We start from the raw sequence: 20,542 nt of genomic DNA on the forward strand, positions 1-20,542 counted from the left end.
CAGAGTCCAGACAAAAGAGCAGGTTGTGCATTGTAACTGGAACTCTCCACTCACTGTAAAATATACAATAGTTTGCAGTGCAAATACTTGGGAGGGGAGAAGGAAAAAGGGAAAGGTAAAAAGCAGCAGGGAGGGCTCCCAAACCAATAGGCTATGACAGCAAAGGGGTGGATCTTGGCCCCACCTCTCTCTGGTGCACTCCCAATGCCGGTCCAAGCTTACTCTGCTGAAAAAGCTTTGTCTTTCAGAAGAAAAGGATATGAAACCAGCATACTTGAACTTCTTAGCCTGTTGGCTTACAGCTTTAGCAAATAATAGGTGAGTTGAGCTTAGCATTTAGAATAAGTAGAGATTCTGCAGATGTTTTGGATGGCTGGTGAAGGACAGTTTAAATTTACACTGTTTTCTCCTCTTTGCTTCCCAGAATAGTTTTGTTTTCTCTCTCACCCTTCCAGATTACTGAATGAAAGCTGCAATTATAGAAACTTACTGGAAATAACACCTTTCATCAACTACCACAGAAGAGAAAGAGAGGGAAGGGAAGAGATTAGCCAGGAATTGCTTTAAGTTTTGCTGAACAGCTCCTTGCTTCTGAAATGTACTAATACAGGGCATGAATTTAGGTTTGCGTAGAAGTGAAAGAAGAATCCAAAATTTTGATTTGCTTAATGTCTAGCATGAAAGCTAAATATGTCTTATATTTGTAAACATTCTGAAATTGCCATTTTTAAGGGCCAAGAAGTTAATCTAATTTTGCCCCACAGAGTACAAAAGATTTTAGCGTTGTGTCATCTAATTCTGCTGACTGGTGCTATGGTAGAACCCTGTGCTACAGCTTTGTGTCTAAATAAATTGGTTTCATTATTATTTACAAATGCATCAAGAGCACTTATTTGAGTTTTATGGCTTTAGGGCAGGTTTATATCCCAAGGAAGGTTTCACTGGTTTTTAAATGGTCTATTAGTTTGTCATTAGCCTAGTGGCTAAATAATTCTTCTCGCAGTTGAATAGCTATTTTATAGGTATTATCAGTGTAGAAATTAATGTGTACAGTAAATATGTTTCCAATTCACTCCTCCATATGGATTAATATAACTAAAGTTCAAACCAGAGAGTTAAATACTGTCATTAAGATAGTAGATTAAAAGTAATGGAAAAACAGATGTCCAGAAGCATGACACACAAACTTCTTACTTTTGTACATAATCTTCATAATTATACTTTCATCAGTCCTATATGATTCTCCTGGAATTTAAAACCTATTGTAATTGTTTATATCTTACTTTGCTCTGTGAGCATCCAAGCAAAGTTCTATTCAATTATTTATGATATAATATTTGTTTTCCATGCATCAGTTTGGAAATTGAAGAATGTCTGTTGTTCAGAAAACTAAATGTGAAAAAAGTGGCATGTAGTTGTTGACTTTAGTTTTCCCAATGTAGCTGTTTCCTACCTTGCCAAATATGATTCTTTCAATTATTTATTTATTTATTTATTATTTTACTAATATAACAAGCCTATATTTAAAGCTAGGGAAAATTTGTTCATCTGGAGATGTTTTTTCAATATCTGTTCACATTTTATCTTTTCCATTTCCCCTTTCCTCTTAGAAGACAGCAGTATGAGCATTTTTCCATTCTAACCAGTGTAATAATATCTCTGTTGTGTAATATGAAGAGATAAAGGGCATTTTATGTGGTCTCTCTCCTCAAACTGGCACATGCTAATTTTGTTTAGTACATGGTTTGCACACCTTTCTCTTTATATTTTTTATGATCTGTTTCTGCTGAAGTAATGCAGTACACATACTTGTTAAAACCATGATGGGTTTGGGTTGAATTGTTTAAGGGAGGAAAGGCATGTAAATATCTGTATGGATTATGTTGAAAATGAAGATGATGGCCCCATGAACTTCTCAACTCTTGAGAGAGTAGCTCCTCTTTAAACACCATAATTGCGTTTTTGGGAAAGACTGACCAAGCTTTCTTTTAAATTACATTAATTTCAGGCAGTGAAATGAAAGATAAATGGCCTTCCCTGAGTTAGCTTTTGTATTTATTTGGATCTCAGATATTACAGAAGTATGGAATTTGTGTGAATTACTTAAATATAAATAATTTCCTTGATAGCTGAAGAATATAATTTGTTTACAGTGGCAGATCTAACATAATTTCCAGTCTTGATAAGCAAACTTTATATAAGGATGTTAAGTTATTGGTGGGAAGCATGCAATGAGAGGGAAAACTCCTTACATATATAGATAAGGCAGTTTGTGCATGCATTAATATTTTACAATTTGAAAACTGCAAATATGTTTACCTGGAATGTGTCCCATTCATTGTTTCAAAATCCTGATTTTTAAAAACAAGTTTAATAATTTAGCCCTGCCTCTTTTTAAGTAATATTACCTGGAAAATGTACTGTGACTTTACTGTAAATTTTAGGATTGTTTAAAAGAGGAAGTTCTGCATGATGCCATTTTTGATTATTGGGTGTGTCTTAGCAAAAATACGTTCCCAAGAAAGAAAAAGGAAAATTCATTGTAGAGAATCGCATATTAATCTTGTTAAGGGGACATTGGTAGAATATATTTTCAGTGCTGTGATAGAAGTAATGCAAAGTCTTGGAGGCAATAGAGCCATCTACTGGTCTGTTTTGTTAAGATTTTAAACTATGGTTTACCAAAGGAATATTTCTTGTAATTCCAACTCAAAGAGATATATACCTTCTTTCCTTTGCTAATACATTTTCTGAGGAAAAATCTGACAGTGGAGATATTGAAGGGCAGTTAAGTAATCAATATAGTAACTTCATGCCCGAGTTACTATATTGATTACTTAACTGCCCTTCAATATCTCCACTGTCAGATTTTTCCTCAGAAAATATAGTAGTCATTCTTAACAATGATTAAGAACTTAATCATTCTTAACAATGTGTTATCTTTGTGGACCAGCCCAAACAAGAAGTATATCCAGGAATAATCACCCAGTCTTTATTGTAAGGTTACATTAGCAGAATCTTGCCAGTCTGCAGGGGTCTCTCCTGTCTCACTTTTACAATCCAAGAAAGTAGGGAGGGTCTTTTCTGAGACATTTTCCATGCCCCCATTCCTGCTTCCAACCTATGGTAGCTGCCTCTTATCTGATGTCAGATTAGGCTTTCCTCCTGTCTCCTAAGGTAATTCCCTCATACCCTTCAGCTATAGCTGCTTAGAATTTATTCCTTCTTTTCTGAATAACATATTAGTACAAAAAAAAATTCCTCCTTCATACAGTGCATTTGTTAATATCTTTAATTCTTCTTAATAATCTGTATTTTTCTCTCAGTTTCTAGCCCAGATTTGCTATTTAGCAAATGTAAATGATAATTTAAACAGTTGTATTACAAAAACAACTGTGTCAGGTTTTTTCTCCCCAAAATATTTATTTACTAGAATAACATTTCAGCTCTCTCTTATCTTTGCATGTCTCATTCCTGTTGTTTCTATGAGTGCAAATTCTATGTGCTTTTACTTGGATCCACAGCCAGTGAATATAATTGTCAGGTGAGTTTAGAGCTTAAGCGCTGTACTGAATCTGATGAAACATTTAACCAAGTTGCCATCCTGGAATAGCTGGTTAGAAGCTTCTGAAAAGCCTAAGTGGCATATGCAGCTTGGAGGTGGTATGTAGTCATTATGCCCAAAAGCCTATGCTAGACATTTCCTCCAAGAATTCATTTTCTTGCCCTTTTAAACAATTTATCCTGTTGGTTATCTCCTATTGTTACAAATTATGTAGGTTCACTGTGCAAAGCTTTTCCTCTGATTTCCCATCTGCCTTGAATCTCCTGCTGTTTGAGTTCATTATACTGGGTTTCTACATGATCAGAAGATTCACTTTCTTTATACATTGTACATTTCATACTCTTTATTATCTCTTCCACTTTCTTTGTTCCAAATCCAGAGAGCTAAACACTATAATGTTTCTTCTTCCGATTGGCCTTTCTGGCAGGGTGCTACGTTATTCTTTTTGAGCTGTGACAAGACTTGCTCTTAAGTATGCATTTATAACCACACCATCAATTGTCTAAATGCATTAGGATATTGACAATCATGTTTCATCCATTTTTTTGGCTTAGTTGTGGCATCTTCACAACCTGAACTCTAACCCTAATCTAACCCTGATTACTTACAACTGGTTCAGATCTCTCCTTCACTGAGAGAGTTTCATTTCAGTACTTATTTCCATTGAAGCCCATTTGTCATTTTGTTTCCTGTTCATTTACTGAAATACTCCTTTAATGTACCATATAAAATTTGCAGCTGTTGGACTATATAGGTAGTCCTCAACTTTTGACCACAGTTGAGTCCAAAATTTATGTAGCTAAGTGAGTTTTGCCCCATTTTATGACTTTTCTTGCCATGTTTGTTAAGTGAATCATTGCAGTTGGTAACACTGGCTTCCACATTGACTTTGTTTGCCAGAAGGTCGCACAAGGGGATCACATGAATCTAGGACATTGCAACCGTCATAAATATGAACCACATCAAGCATTTGAGTCAGTGGTGGGATTCAAATTTTTAACAACCGGTTCTGTGGGCATAGCTTAGTTGGTGGGCGTGGCTTGGTGGTCATGTGACTGGGTGGACATGGCTTGGTGGTCATGTTATTGGCTGGGTGTGGCCAACTCAATATCACTCACATTGAGGCACGCATCTCCTCGCTTGGCATTTCATGACTGTGGGGATGCTGCAACAGTCGTACGTGTGAAAAATGGTCATAACTCACTTTTTTCAGTGCCATTGTAACTTTGAACGGTCACTCCACACAAGCAAAGTACCAGCAAAGGAGGGGAAAAAAACTCCAGAGAAGTTCCAGAGACAGGAAATCTAGTCCTGCCAAGAATGTAATAAGGGTTAACGGAGAGGCAGTTTCTGTAAGCAACACCAGAATGTTTCCTTCCTTCCTTCCTTACAGGATTAGGCCAGTAATTTCTTCTAACAACCGGTTCTCCGAACTGCTTAGAATGTTAACAACCGGTTCTAGTGAATAGGTGTGAACTGGTAGAATCCCACCCCTGATTTGAGTGTAAATCATGTGACCGTGAGGGTGCTGTAACGATAAGTGTGAAAAATAAGTCCCTTTTTTCAGTGCCGTTGTAACCGTTCAAACAGTCACTAAATGAACTGTTGTAAGTTGAGGACTACCTGTGTTTATAATAGATAAATAGGCAAGTTAAGAAAGGACTTGTAAGCATAAATATGAGCCGTAGTGGCACAGTGGTTAGAATGCAGTACTGCAGGCTACCTCTGCTGACTGCTGGCTGCCAGCAGTTCACCAGTTTGAGTCTTACCAGGCTCAAGGTTGACTCAGCCTTCCATCCTTCCAAAGTTGTTAAAATGAGGACCCAGATTATTGGAGGCGATATGCTGACACTGTAAACCGCTTTGAGAGGGCTGTAAAGCACTATAAAGCAGTATATAGGTCAAAGTGTTATTTATTGCTATAATTACTGCAAATTAAGAGTTCTATTTTAGTTCTATGAAGTTGTCAGAACTTAAGTATTTGAAACACAACTCTTAACATCCTCCCAAAGTGCAGCTCTGAAACTTGTTTGGCGAAATCACGGAACTGAGCTAGTTTAAACTGCTTTATTTGCATAGCTAAACAAGAAAAAAGAGCCAGCAATTAAAAAGTCCAGGGCTAAGAAATCATTTGGTGATCCTGGGCTGCATTTCACAATTGTTTTAGGAAGGGTTGGGCAAGTTCTGGGTTATGTAGCATTTATATGGATGTGTTCACTACACCTTTTATTATTAATTAGATTTCTGTCCTAGCTCAAGGTGGCATATATAATGCCACTTATTATCCCCCACAACAACAATCCTGAGGGGAAAGTTGGATTGAGGGAGTATGACTGTAAGCTACAGAATCACCAGTTGAGTTTATCTTTCATGTTTCCAAGTGGTGGAATGTGGTGTGATATTTGGTGCAGTTTTGGGGGCAGAGAGAAACGGATGCAAAGGCAGTGTGGAATCATGGAATCTTGATTTCTTCAGTCCTAAGCTAGGCACAATACGATTGTTATTCAGTTATGAATGATAAAGCTACGGCTTTAAGTTACATCATGGGGAGGGTTGGTGTTTAAGGAGTAGCTGCCCTGTGTGTTCCCTGCAAAACGCGGGGAACAATTCATTTGCAGGGGAGCTTTTACGTGGGTTACATTGCTATTAGTAAATGCCTCAACTTAAGGAAATTCAATGCTGATATGTATTATTTTTAATTTTCACTATTCTCATAGGGAAAGTGAAGCATGATAAGCACTTAAGACTACTCATCTTGCCATCCTCAGCTTGGACCCAAGTGGGCAACAAACAGATCTTCACTGCTGGATATAACATGGCTACTGATGTTTTGCCATTCAGCTACAAAAGAAAACTCAGGACTCTGAACTCCTGTTCTCAATCCCCCTAAGGAGCATGCTGTGGGCTGAGGCGACTCTGGGATGATGAGGTGCATGGGTGGCCTGGCTCAGAGGGCCTGGCTCAGCATGGTGTTCCAGAATCGCAGAGTCCAGCTTTTGCTGATCAACTCCTTGACTTTTGGCCTGGAGGTCTGCCTTGCTGCAGGTGTCACATATGTGCCACCCCTCTTGTTGGAAATAGGAGTGGAAGAGAAGTTCATGACAATGGTTCTAGGTATGTGGCTTCTTTTCTTCTTTGCTGGGAGACTGTCCATGCTAGATTTGATAGACTGATAGATTGATAGTTCTGTATGTGGATAAGTGGGTGTGCATGTTTATCTGTCCATCAATCAAGGCCTTAGGGCTGCAGGTTGCCAACTGAATAATATTCAGGCTGCAAAAATAGTGTTGTACATGTTGGTATGTAAAGTGAACTGGCATATTATGGATTAGGATGTAAGAAGAAAAGATAATGTAATTGTTATTTTATACTAAACAATATACTAGGTGTAATCTAATCCAGATATGGGCAACCTAAAGCCTGCAAACCACATATGCCCCTACATTGTTCTCATGTTTGCATTACCAAATATTGGCAGCATGTATTTTTTTGTATTTTTTTTTTTTAAAAAAGGTCTAGGGGATGTGAAGCTCTGCATTTTACAAGATGTTTCAAGATGATTCTCCTTGTCACATAGGATGACTTTCCTACTTTTGTATCATGGCTTTCCTTACCTTTGAATATGACTTCTGTTGCTAACTTGTTCACCCTTGTCCTTATCCGTTGAAGTCACATGGGTACACACACATACTCCATTTTGGAAAATGGGTGAGGGGATGCTCAAAGACCCTCTAGCAGTTGTTCATATCTCCTTAGAAAGTCTGGTTTTCCCCTTAGGATTTGGAGATCTGGAGATGGATTATCTGATGTTGCAATTTTTGTTTTGTGAGCTTTTATTTCCAGCTACTGCCCTATATAATCCCCTCGCCTCAAATAATCATTTCTCTCCCCTTCTTATTTTCTAGGAATTGGACCAGTTCTGGGTCTAGTGTTTGTACCACTGCTTGGCTCTGCCAGTGACCATTGGCACAGTAGCTATGGTCGACGAAGGCCTTTCATCTGGGTCCTATGCCTAGGTGTTTTCCTGAGCCTTCTCATCATTCCACATGCTCACCATCTGGCCAGACTTGTTGCCTTGGATACCCGTGCACTGGAGCTGGCTTTCCTTATCCTGGGGGTTGGCCTTCTTGACTTCTGTGGTCAGGTCTGCTTCACCCCCTTGGAAGCTCTTCTGTCGGACCTGTTCCAAGAGCCTGACAGCTGCCGACAGGCCTTCTCTGTGTACTCTTTCATGGTTAGTCTGGGTGGCTGTGTAGGGTACTTGCTCCCAGCTATTGACTGGGACAGTAGCTTCCTTGCTCCTTATTTAGGGGGTCAGGAGGAATGTCTCTTCAGCCTCCTCATCATCATCTTCCTTGGCTGTGTCTTAGCAACTGTCTTTGTGACAGAGGAGGTGTCAGCTCAAGTAGAGCTCAGCTCAGGCCCTACAGGAAAGTCTTCTTCCAAGTCCCCATCATTTGCCTGCTGTTCTTTTTGGCGTCCAAAGAACTTTTTGAGGACCAGGCATCTGGTTCAGGCCTTTAGGAATCTTTGTGCCTTGGCCCCACGTCTGCATGGAGTTTGCTGTCGTATTCCCAAGGTAATCCAAAAGCTTTTTGTGGCGGAATTCTGCAGCTGGATGGCCCTCATGACATTCATGTTGTTCTACACAGACTTTGTTGGGGAAGGATTATACCAAGGCATCCCCAGGGCTAAACCTGGGACAGAGGCCAGGAGAAACTATGATGAAGGTATGAAGTGTGCGAGAGTCCTTTTGCTTATACTCTTGAAGCAGATTACAGAATTGAAAGTTTTTAAAATTATGTAATTAGAAAATCCATTTTCATTAAATGTTTGATAGTTGATGCAATTAGAGCACTTATATAAACCTGTCTTTGTCATTTGTTATAAATTTTTCCTTTTCCTTGAACTTCTTTGAGGAGAAGTAGCAAGAAACTCATTACTATTCATGCACATGACATCAACATATATTTTATTCTTTTATGGAAATATGTCCCCTCATTGCTAAAGTAGTTAATACCTGACTTTTCTGATTCATTGATTAATGTATGATGGCCTGTGAGCAAACTACTTTTTGTTAATTAAATTGGTAAAATATTATTTTAGATATTTGTCCTGCACTAAATCAAATGTGCAGATCCCCCTCTTGTTGCAAAAGGATAAAATCTGTATTTGACCTGTTCTCTCATCTCTGTCTTAACATGAAAAACTATCCAGATGGTAGCTTTTTTTGAATGTCTCCTCTTAAAGCCATTTGATCTCTGAATTGCCTTTTGTTCCAATATAGCATATTGTTCCAAGGTCTGAGTGACTCCGTTTCAGTTTAACTAATATTTAACATTTATTAATGAAGTGTACACAATACTGTTCAGTAATTGCCTCATCTTGGATCTGTGACCCATGTATAATTATCTTTTAGAGATGCATGAAGAAAAGTTCACAAGGAACTGCAATGTGGCACTGATTTAAACATAATTTTCAATATAAATGAAATGTGAGCAATATTTGTCATTTGCAGGTACAAGTTAACTTCTTGGCCTCAGTTAACTGCTCAAATTAACAGCTGGGAAAAGTTCTGAAAATATTTAAGGCTGAGCTATATTTGAGGGTTGTCACTCTGTGTAAGACACCTCAGGACAGATTTCACTTCTGACATATGAATAATAACACATTTAATACATTCCTCCTATTCATTTTTTAATTTCATAAACTGTACTACAACAGATAGATCATTGTTGTCCAGACAGCTAACAAAACTTGGCGTTATGAAATTTGACTTTTTTCTAGCTAACCTGTCCATCTTCTTTATTTCACTATATATATCTTTCTTCTCAGGAATTCGGATGGGTAGCCTGGGCCTCTTTCTCCAGTGTATCATCTCCATTTTCTTCTCAACAATCATGGATCGGATGGTGAAACACTTTGGGACACGAATGGTCTACTTAGCCAGTGTGGCTTTATTTCCATTGACAGCCTTCATCATGTGCTTCTCTCAAAGTGTTGTCATTGTCACTGTTTCTGCTGCCTTGACTGGCTTCCCTTTCTCAGTGCTTCAGATCCTTCCATACACACTTGCATCACTTTATCATCATGAGAAACAGGTAGGAGAAACATCCTGAAATGACTCAGAGCATGGAACAAATGGATATAATTTTAATATGAAGTTTGGCACATATACACTTTTCCCCATAGCTATCTTGTATGAAAGCAGAAACTAGCAGATAAGAACGGTTCCAGAGAAGGCTCTTAGGTAATTTTTCTGATGAATTCATGAGTCATCTTCTAAATGTGATTCTCCTACCATTCCTCTGTTAAGGAAAAGGTGGAATGGTTGCATAATAATTTGGTTATTAATATTCCCAGCCATCCAGCTGAAAGCAGCCAAAGACTAAATTTGCTTAGTTATACTAAAGATTCAGTCAGCAGTACCTTACTTGATTGCTGTTTTATTGATTCTTGCCCATTGACATATGAAGCTATTGACTATATAAAGTACTATAATATCTTGACTTGATCTCCTGTTTTCCCCATTTATAGACATTTTAATGAGCAATGGATTTTTGTAGACTTGGTATCTTAGCCACAAATCTTAAAACCTACGTTGCAGAGCAAAACAACTAGGAAAGAGTGGATAATTTCAATTAATCTAAGAGAAAATTACCATCAGAAATTCTGATAGTACAAACTCCTGTATTTTTTATAGCTGTAATTATCAGTATCATAATCAATAAGTCTGGGACACCTGATGCAAACTCCCAAGTCGTAATGGCTTCACCCCCACTAGCCTTGACAGTAGTCATGCAGGATAAGTTCATGCTAGCCAATGCATTTATGTATTGGGTTGGATTCCTGGATTTCTTTGACCAGGGTTTGTATGGCCTAGAGATCTACAAATGTTTTGCAACATGTTTATATTGGAGCAACAAAGAGGCATGTTAAGTTGATCCTTATTTAGAGCGTTTATTCAAATCTTCAGAAAACTGGCAGTATAGCTGTTCTGATCAAACTCTTAAACAAATACATAACTTCTATTGTTGAAATATTATTCAAAACTGTCACTAGGTTAGCTTGTCTTTGCCAGTTTTGCATCCCAATCAGGATATGTCCAAAGCAGCTGTTCCCCATTATCTAACTGCACGACTACTGAATGACTACTGTATCTTCTTTGTAGACCTTTGTAGGATGATACAGTCCTACCTAAGCCTCCTCTTTTTTTCTTTGCTTTTTGTCAGTCCTTTATGTCTGCTTCCTCTACCTTTTTGCTTCTTTCTTCTGAAGTGATTTCTTCATAACAGCTGCCATTCCAGTGTTGTGAGAGCCAGCAAGACTAACTCTGTCTGAAGCTTCCAGTGCACAAGCCGTGTAAGTCGGTTGCATTTCATGCATGCCCTTGAATCGTACTGTCCTTATAGGACTGTCATCTTTCTGGAATCAATTTGTGACTGTTCTGTGTTGGCTAAAGCACTTTGACCAGGTTGACATTACATAAACTTAAATGGTAAATAAACTTAAACTTATAAACTTAAGTGGTAACTAAATAGTAAATAATACCAAACTGGTTTGAGCTCTTTTTTTTAATGAATCCTCAATTCATGTGAAATAGCTTGAACAACATTTTTAATTTCTAGAAAACAGCTATCTTTGTTTCTTCTGTTGATCTCTATTTAAAAGCTTTCATCCTCACTTTTCTCTGCTCCAGCTAATCATATATTTCATATCGTATTCTATGGTTTTTATGTCTTTGCTGAATTGTCTTCTAACATCTTATCATCTTTTATTTTCTTGTGCTTTCAGATATATTTGCCTAAGTATAAAAGTAAAGAGAATGCAGGTCAATCAGAAAAGAAGCTGGGTTTCCTCAAAAACCACATTTCTCCTCAGAAGTTGACCTACCAGAATGGACATGGTGGTAGCCTGTACTCTCCCCCTGTTGCCGGTTCTTCTCTCTGTGTCAGCTCACCATGTGAAGTCTCGCTCATGATGATGGTGGGAGATTCAGACACTGCAGCAGCAAGCCGAGGGATCTGTTCAGATCTGGCCATCTTGGACAGTGCTTTTCTTCTTTCCCAGGTTATCCCATCCCTTCTTATGGGTTCGCTGGTTCAGTTCACACAATCAGTCACCACTTATATGGCATCGGCTACCGGCTTTGGATTGGTAGCCATTTACTTTGCAACCAAAGTTATTTTTGACAAAAGTGATATGGCCAAGTATTCAGTGTAGAAGAAGAGGGGAATTAATGTGTATTAAAGACATACTAGAGAGGAGTCGGGAGTGCAAATATAGACTCTTTCTGCTTCTCTGTTTGTTCAATGAGATGTACAAAATATTTGACTGAAGGAATATAACTGGGTTGATCTCAGGGTAACAAAAAGTGTGGTATTGGGCTGCCTCTTTTTACCCAATGCCTTCAGTAAAAATCTGTGCCTGATCCTTTGGATCAGGCTCACAAAAGCCATTCAAACAGGGGTGCTACTATGATCGCTTCCTTAAGTTGTGTGAGTGGAAGATGACATAGTGCAGAAGGGACCAAAGATAGATGAGAAATGCAATGTACCTCACTTCTCAGTTATGTCTGTATTGAAATGTTGTTGGTCAGCTTTTGTATTGAGTTACAAGTCCTCACAACTTGCTGTGAGCCAGAAATCATATGGAAGAATGTGATATAGTATCTTAATATTTTTGAAAAGAAGTTAGAATAATACACTTCCTTCATTTTTCTGGATATGTTTTAGGACAAAGTCTAGGTAGTATAAATAATTTGAGTAGAGTTACATAGAAGGAGCTTGTTTAAGAGAAGATGCTGTGGTTATACTGGCAGCAACTCTACCACTGCACGAAGGAAATGAAACCTTAGTTGTCAGCTGATCCTTTCCCCCACATCTGCCCAAAACAGAGCTTGCAGTTAGTGTAAATAGAAAGACTTGCATAAATGGAAGCTGAAGAACATGCCTCTCTGGGGAATTGCCTTTAAATGACTGACTGGCTCAAACAAACTACAGTGCCTGCTACTGTGTGCAATCCTAAAAGGAAGGCTTAGATTAGAGTAAAAACATTTGGGTGTAGGCTGCTATTTCGGATAAAGAGATGTGTGGTCATCTAAATTTCTGGGGAAAGACCGCATTGAAAAGGAACCATGTTCCTATGTACCACGAGGCATGCGCCAAACTTTTTCCACTGTGTAATCCATCCCTTCTGCCACCCAGATAGAGCCTAGGCTAGAAAAGTATTGTAAGCTAAACTGCCCTTTTTTTAAGCGCAAATACACACCCCACACCCCAACTGTTTTGAATAAGATATTTAGCTGGCATTGATTCAGTCAACAGCAGGCAAGGCAACTTTTCCTGTCCAGGACTAACACATATCGAGTACAAGAGTTCAGGTTGTATTGAACAATGTGACCAGAAGGTCAAGATCTACTCTCTTTCTCCAAGGTAGGATCCTCTTTCTATGGGTTGCACCAATTAACATTGAAAAGACTGTATTTGTAAATTAGAACAACTGGTAGATTAGATCTGACAATAGTATTAAGTAAATAGGGATTTCTGGAAGCCTTAGGATTCTAGAATCTGGGATTGGGAACAGGACTGTCCACTATATGCTAAAAAAAAAGTGTCTCTAAAGCTGCAATTTGTATTTCAAGAGAAACTTCCATTTATGGTCTTTTCTTGGAAAGTAGATAACCACAGTGATGAGATGATCTTTTGGGGCTGAGAGAGTGTAAGAAAGATGGATATTGTATCTATTTGATATAAACATCAGTTGGTAATTTCTAACCTGACCCATTTTGCATTTTGAACTATGAGATAATTGTTGAGACAAGCATGTGGTCCTTTAAGCCTATGCCCATGGGTTAGTTTTAGTGTGCTGCAGTCTTGCAAATTATCACAATGTTAATCAGACTGCAGTATGTCACAAAAACCCATTAAGAAACTGCTATATGAATTTGAGCCGAAGACCCCTGTAGGAGAAATATTTTTGCTCAAGTGGATGAATCATGCTATCATTAAATACCTTAGGCAATTTTAACTAGTTCAAATTCTTAGCTTAAAGAAACCAGTCCGTTAAATCCTGTGGAAGATGACATTTATCCACAAAGTCTCCTGCTACAGACTCATGCAATTTAATCTGAGTGGAAGGAGTAAAGTTTTAAAACAAAAATAAGGACTAAATGTCAGAACTGGAACAGGTGAAGACGTAAATTGAAGCGGAAAAAGCAAAAAACAAAATCGAATACACATGCGGTTACTTGGGTTTTCCCCAGTCTGATGTTCTTCACATGTGTTGGATTATAACTTGGTATTCCCATCCAGCAAGATTACAAGTGATGGGAGCTACAGTCCTAATGTGTTTTCTTCTGATGTCGTAAGTAGAGGCTGTTGAAAAAACACATTTGATATTAGATCCTAACATGGTTTTGTGCTTTAATTGGCACAAAATTGTAATAGTCATCAGTGCCACCTGTGTGATCAGACAATAAGCATCTGTATATTATACGATGGTCCTTCCATAATGTGTACTCACAAATTAGCAAATAGATGTGTGCTTCAGTTTATGAGTCCATGAAGCAAATGGGATTATTTTCTGGCAAGAACATGCAAACTTCAACCTTCTAAAAGGAGATACTTCATTCTTTCTTAACCTGACATCTTTCAGATGTTTTGCAATTGCAGAAATTCTAAGCAATTTCATCCTATCGTGTCTAAATAATAATAAAAAACCTCATTCATAGATAGAAAATGTCAGTATCTCGACTCTGATCTGAGTAGACTCAAATAGACTTTTTTTCCCAGAGCAGTGACTCTAGTGATTGGTATTAAAGATTATGCCCATTTTCACTGAAACTTTTTCCTCCTCATAAAGTCACTCAAGTGCCCATATCTCTTGGTAGGAATGACCTTGGTTTATTAGTTTTCTTGCCTGGGGTTCTTTAATTCTTCGTAGCGTTATTGGACCAATTGAGAGAAACTTTAAAAGGGAGTAATAAATTCCCATTAGCATTTTGCTTGTTCACACTATTCTGGGTCATTTGATAACTACAATTTTGTTTTATTGCTGCAAATCAGAACTTGAATAAAAAACGAAAAGAGAGTCACCTTAGGAAAACAATGAATTTGACAAATCATTTGAATTCAGGAGAAAAAAAAAATGAAAGAGAAGAGCTTATGTGGAAATAACTCAGGTTCTGTTTTTTCCAAGGAAAATGGTTCCAGAGAATTGTAGTCACTTGTAGTCCAGAGAATTAATCAGTTAAATGCTATGAGAGCCCTCACTGTCATCCTTGATCCTCTGTGCCAAAAGTAAGGGGCATTAGTTGTTCCTAGGATCTTCTTGGATCCTAGATCTAGAAAACTCAGAAATCTGGCCATTCCCCAATGGTTTATTTCTTCTTCTTATTCCTCATACTATGTAGCAAAAGATCACAACTGTCTTTTATCAGCAAAACTTCTGCTTCAAAATATGGATATATCAGTAGATGCTGCAGTGGTAAGCAATTTTGTGTGCAAAATACATATAATCTGTTGCTGTTATTGCTGTTATTGAAGATGACGGTGTTTTTAAGTCAATTGAGTTTTTGCCTTTGCTATACGCTCTTCAATAGTCTTTCCTACTCAGGCTAGATTCACATATTTGGCTTAGCTTGATATGTCAAGATTGGGAAGATAGAAGTACAACACAATTAGAGGGGTCTAGCTTGAGGTAAATTGATATATGAAGTAGCTGAGTGGTTGAAAAGGGATTGGCAGAGATGCCTACACCAAAAGTTTGACAAACTATCCAATTAAACTTTTCATACCAATCCCTAAAAATATAAATAGGTTCATTAATTCCATTTAGTCATGGTGGTTCAACCATAATTTATTGAATAAGCCAAAAGTAGCTGTGTTCATAGAAACAATAGCCATAAACTCTTGAGTTAACAATTTCCATTACTAAATTAATAAAACATATCAAAACAAAATCTAAGCAACCACATTATAGTTAGACTTCAGCATTTTGTTTTTGCATTTTGAACAAATTATCCAGGGATGTGAAGTAGTGGAATGGGCTGGACAAACAGTTGTGGGATTTGTAACAAATTGTGACCATATTGGCTTTCTTATGATTAAATTTGTTCCATTGCATTATGTGTCACAAAGCTGTCCAGTTGGAATTATGAAACATAAATCTGATAAGATTGGTCTTGCTAATATGTGGAGGGTTAATATAGAATGAAAAGATAAATTCATGAGCAATATCCAAAATTCATATATATCAGAAACCAACCTGGTTTAAATCAGTATGATTATTAGAAAAGTTCTTTTTATACTCAAAATGTGCTAACAAAGAATCCACTGGGTAATGGATTCACAGATTTTCTTTATTGTTATGTGCACATTATTGTTTGGTCCCTAATGCATATCATTACCAAACTTTCTTTGGTGTTGAAACTTTGTTAGGGTGGTGACTCTGGGGGTGGCAAGATGGATAAACAATGACACAGGCATAATGATGGAATCACACAAAACCTGCAACTTATGCAGTTGTGTCATATGTATGTATCCATAATGTTTGCATGATTGCATCTTCACATATGAATTGTCAGTTTTGCATCACATCAGCTTTGGGCGTTAATTATTCCTCCTTTGTTAATAGTATTCATCTTTATCTTTCCCAGACAGCTTTATTTAAAGGGAATTTTCTGAATCAAGTTTTGGCCAGTGATTAAATAATACCCTGTGCTATGTCCTCCCCGCATAAAAAAAAACTGTATGGAAATTGTATGTTTATTTATTTATGGAAATAAATATTTTGTACAGTTTTGCAGGAGATATTAAAGTCTATTAAGGAATGGAAATGTTTAAATGGCCTTAATTTAAAACAATGAGAACTTTTGGATTTAGAACCAAATATCAAGTTATTTACTTTTTTCTATGTTGAATTGGAAGAATGAATAACATCTAAAATGGTAAAGTAAGTCAGGGCCATTCACAGCCAGACTATATGGCATGAGTGTCAAACTTGATTGAGTCACGTTTTTTTGCCTGTGCTGTGCCGGGGTGCGTGTGGCCGATCCATGGGCCACCAGTTTGACAGGCCTGAGGGATAATATATACTTATGGGGCTATATCATTGTGATTTGTTTCTAAAAATGGGTGATTTCATCAGAAAAATTAAAACAAAGCTGAAGCTGGTCACAAAGTTTGAATAGCTCCCTTTTCAAGACATGGCATTTTCCATATTACAATAACTTACGGTGGGATTATGTTAAATAAGACATTTAAACAAAATACAAGTTAATTGTTTGGAGGCACTGCAATATTAAGTTCACAAAATATTATTTTTATTTTCAAATTTTAAACCTGCTTTATTAAGCAAATATACAGTATTTGTGCTTCATACCAAACCCCATTTGGTGTTGATTATAGAATTATATTGAAAATGTATCCGTTTTTCACCCAGTCCCTTCTTTTTAGACTTGCCATCATGGATAACCTTTAGCTCTATCTATATATTACACCATAATAAGCATCATGACTGTATCATGAGACTTTTTTTTTTTTTTTTGGTTTATCAACTTCTTTTTAATTCAAAGATTGCCCTAAATACGGCAATGTCTCCTATCAACTTTTGTAAACCACATCAGACTTGAAAACAAACACCATATATTCTCTTTTAGGAGAAGCTGTAAAAGTAATTCTTCCATCACTCCTGATGGAAGACCGTGATTCGTTCCTTAATGAAGCTGAATCATGTTAAAGCATTGTAGCACATTTCCACCCCCAGCTTTAATGGGGAGGGAGAGATTGATGGCTTTTTATTCTTGAGCCATGCAATGTAAACTTTTTAATTAATAATGTATCCTTCAAATCATGAAAGCACTGACCTACAGTTATAAAAACCAAGAGTATTACATTCACAAAAGGGAATTTTGAGAAATCTATTGGGTCACCTGTAAATAGTTGAGACACCCAATGCCTCTGTGAAAGGAATAACTAAACATATTTCAATTCAAAAGAAGAGCTTCTGCAAGTCAGCCCATTCATAAAAGTATCCCAGGCTGACACAGAGGAATCCAGGTGGCAACTGGGAGGGCTCTGAAGAACCAGGGAAGCCAAGAGGCAGCTCCTGGAGTAAAACACAGACCTGAGTGGGATCACAACACTGCATACTATGAAAACTTTAAAGTGTAGGACCCAGTCACTTGTCTTAAAGTAACATGGGCTTGTTGCTTTGTAACATATAATTTGCTTTGGGTTAATTCCTTGTTGATTATTCCAGATTAATGCCATGGTTATTTATCAATTGAAAGGAGGTAGATTTTACTGGAATGGATAGTTATCCAAGGCACACTTGATCCATAGTCAGCTGTACTCTGTCAACAGGATAACCTGTTTCACAAACATTGACCAAGGCGTACAACTGTCTCAGAGCATATTCATACAACGGATGATTGCTCTGATTCTGCCGTGGCATGCTAGGAAATCCTCAGCAGGATTGTCAATTCCTCTTGCAGAACAATTGTAAAGTAAACATATTGGCAGATTTCAGTTATAAATTTGCTGCAGTTATTTTACTTTCATTACTAATTAAAGTTATGTACCTTTTGGTCACTAACAGTTTTGCAGCCATTAAATAGACAAAAATATTCGGAATGAGTACAAGAAATGAGACGTTTCAGAAAATTTAGAAGATATCACCATTTGTTTACATCACACAAACACCAAAATTCTTAGATTAATCCAAACTTCTCTGAGACAGCCATCTCTGCTTTATGTTCTATTTTACTTTACTATTTATTATGACTATTGAAAGAAACTGTGTGGGTGGTTGTAACTTAGACCAGTTTTTCTCAATTTGCAGCTCTAAAGAAATATTGTACTGGGGCTTTGACCCCCAACATTTCAAACCAATATACCCAAAGGCTGGAAATTCTGGGAGTTTCCAAAATTTCTGGCTGCCAAACTATTTGGAGAACCAAACCCAGAATGCAGTTGTTTGAATTTTGAATAAAAATTAAACGTTTCCATTTCATGCATATCCATGATATTAACCCAGCTAGAGTATAGTGAATACTAGCTACTGAATGCTGAAGTATTCAGATTATAGCTGCCATTATGTATGCTAGCAGCATGGCATAATTTATGTTCAATTTACATACGAGTCCATGATGGTTCTGGAAGGCTAATAAAATTATTCTTACAAAACTTTAGGCAGAGCACTTGAGAAATTGGCAGTGAATAAAGATAAATTGTTGTATGAAGAATCGCTCGAGGTATGGAATGCTACGGTTTTGACAAATTGTGAATTATAATTGAGGGAAGTCAGAGGAATAAAGGATAATTTGAAGGATCATGTCTGGATGTGCACGGTGGGAATAATTAAAGGAGTAAGAAAGGGGAAAAAAATAACCATCCTAGAAAAATCTGGCAACTTTACATTAATTTATGACTTCATTTTAAACTGTAAAATCTGCCAGTTCCGTCTCTTGGTTTGTCATGCATTCCTTTCTGAATTAGTACAGTATCTGCCAGGGAGAACAGCTTTATTTCCTAGCCGCACACCCCTAAAAAATGATTGCAGAACTAATAGTAGTTTATAGAACAGCCTCGATTTTTTTCCCCCCACTCAGCAGAATTTTGGGAAGAAATTATGTAAAGGCACTCAGGACTGTCTGTCAGCAAAATAGCTCTTCAACGCAAGAGGATCATATTTGGTATGGGAGAAGCTGGCAAAGATATTTGCAAATGGGCTGAATCAGCCCAGGTGCTACAGAGAAAGATTTGTGGGAAGAAGCAATTGGCCAGGAGCTTGGATTGCTGGCAGCTGTTCCAATTCTGAGCACTCCCACTTCTTATCACATGACCCAAAGCAGAGAGCATTCACACAGACACATCATGATGCCTCATGCTCACAGCTGAGACTTACTTAGTTACACAAACCAAATTGCAATTACCCCCAATGGTCAGGGATTCAGAAAAAATATTTAGCTGTGCTCTTGTTGCTTTCCTTACCTTATTTAGGTATGGATACACCATATCCAGCAGGTGGTGTTATAGTATTCTAATCTAGGCAAATGCTGTAGCAAGAAGTTTGCATTAGTGTACAAATTATATTTTTTATATACAGCTGACTTGGATTACTAGTGCTATATCCATTCCTTCTGAATGTGAATCCTAGCCTGGATTAGTCTTTTGGACATATCTGTTTTCAGGCTAATTGATTTGGTACCATATTCTGGCAATTCTGGATAATTATGCTTGCACTTGAAAGATTTGCATATTGGTTATTTGATTCTAAGAGGTATTAATTGCTTATAAATAACAGCTTTCAAATTCAAAAAATTTAAACCTCTACAAAGCAGAGCAAAGGTAGCAGGATAATTCAATTAAAGGCATCAAAGGTTAAATGGATAACAGAACAAAGAAAAAAATAGAATCGACCTAAAACTACTAAGCTGAATAAAATAGCAAGAATATACAGTATAAGACTAAAAGCAGTCCTTTAGAATGCATTCCAATGTAGCCAGCCTAACTCATTAAGATAATAGCTAAATAAAATACGCTATTGAGAAATAAATATTATAATTTATTGAAAAACCTAATATAATAAGTTAATAGAATTCTTTATGGGTCAAGTGTGATTGGACACATAAGGAATTTGTCTTGGTGCAAATGCTTTCAGTGTACATACAAGAAAAGATACATTGGTCAAGAGTCAAGAATCATAAGATACAACACTTAATAATAGCCATAGGGTACAATAAGCAATCAAATCATACTAGGAAACAGTCAAAATAAATCGTAAGGATACAAGCGACAAAGTTACAGTCATACAGTTACAAGTGGGAGGGGTTGAGTGATAAGGAGTGATGAGAAGATTAATAGTAATAGTAATGCAGACTTTGTAAACAGTTGGACGGTGTTGAGGGAATTATTTGTTTAGCAGAGTGATGGCGTTCGGGGAAAAACTGTCCTTGTGTCTAGCTGTTCTGGT

The 20,542-nt window shown here is 37.3% G+C and overlaps 1 protein-coding gene across 9 annotated transcripts in view; it reads left to right on the forward strand.

Moving 5' to 3' along the window:
• Nucleotides 1-16,397, forward strand: part of SLC45A3 (solute carrier family 45 member 3) — a 38,347-nt gene extending 21,950 nt beyond the window's left edge. For 6 of the 9 annotated variants that reach the window (XM_087959661.1, XM_087959659.1, XM_026676799.2 and 3 more), the window contains 4 exons: nt 6,283-6,679; nt 7,471-8,295; nt 9,401-9,666; nt 11,360-16,397. In XM_087959661.1, the coding sequence (XP_087815787.1) occupies nt 6,487-6,679; nt 7,471-8,295; nt 9,401-9,666; nt 11,360-11,788 (1,713 nt within the window). In that variant the 5' untranslated portion in view covers nt 6,283-6,486 and the 3' untranslated portion in view covers nt 11,789-16,397. Of the gene's footprint in view, nt 1-188; nt 319-6,282; nt 6,680-7,470; nt 8,296-9,400; nt 9,667-11,359 lie in introns of those variants that run through there. The other 3 variants (XM_026676802.2, XM_087959663.1, XM_026676805.2) reach the window with 3 other exon arrangements.
• Nucleotides 16,398-20,542: the final 4,145 nt, after the last annotated feature.

The sequence above is a fragment of the Notechis scutatus genome, chromosome 3 (genome assembly GCF_049901735.1).
Source record: "Notechis scutatus isolate UNSWTSFEM ecotype Mainland chromosome 3, rNotScu1.2, whole genome shotgun sequence".
In the NCBI taxonomy this organism is placed as follows: domain Eukaryota; kingdom Metazoa; phylum Chordata; class Lepidosauria; order Squamata; family Elapidae; genus Notechis; species Notechis scutatus.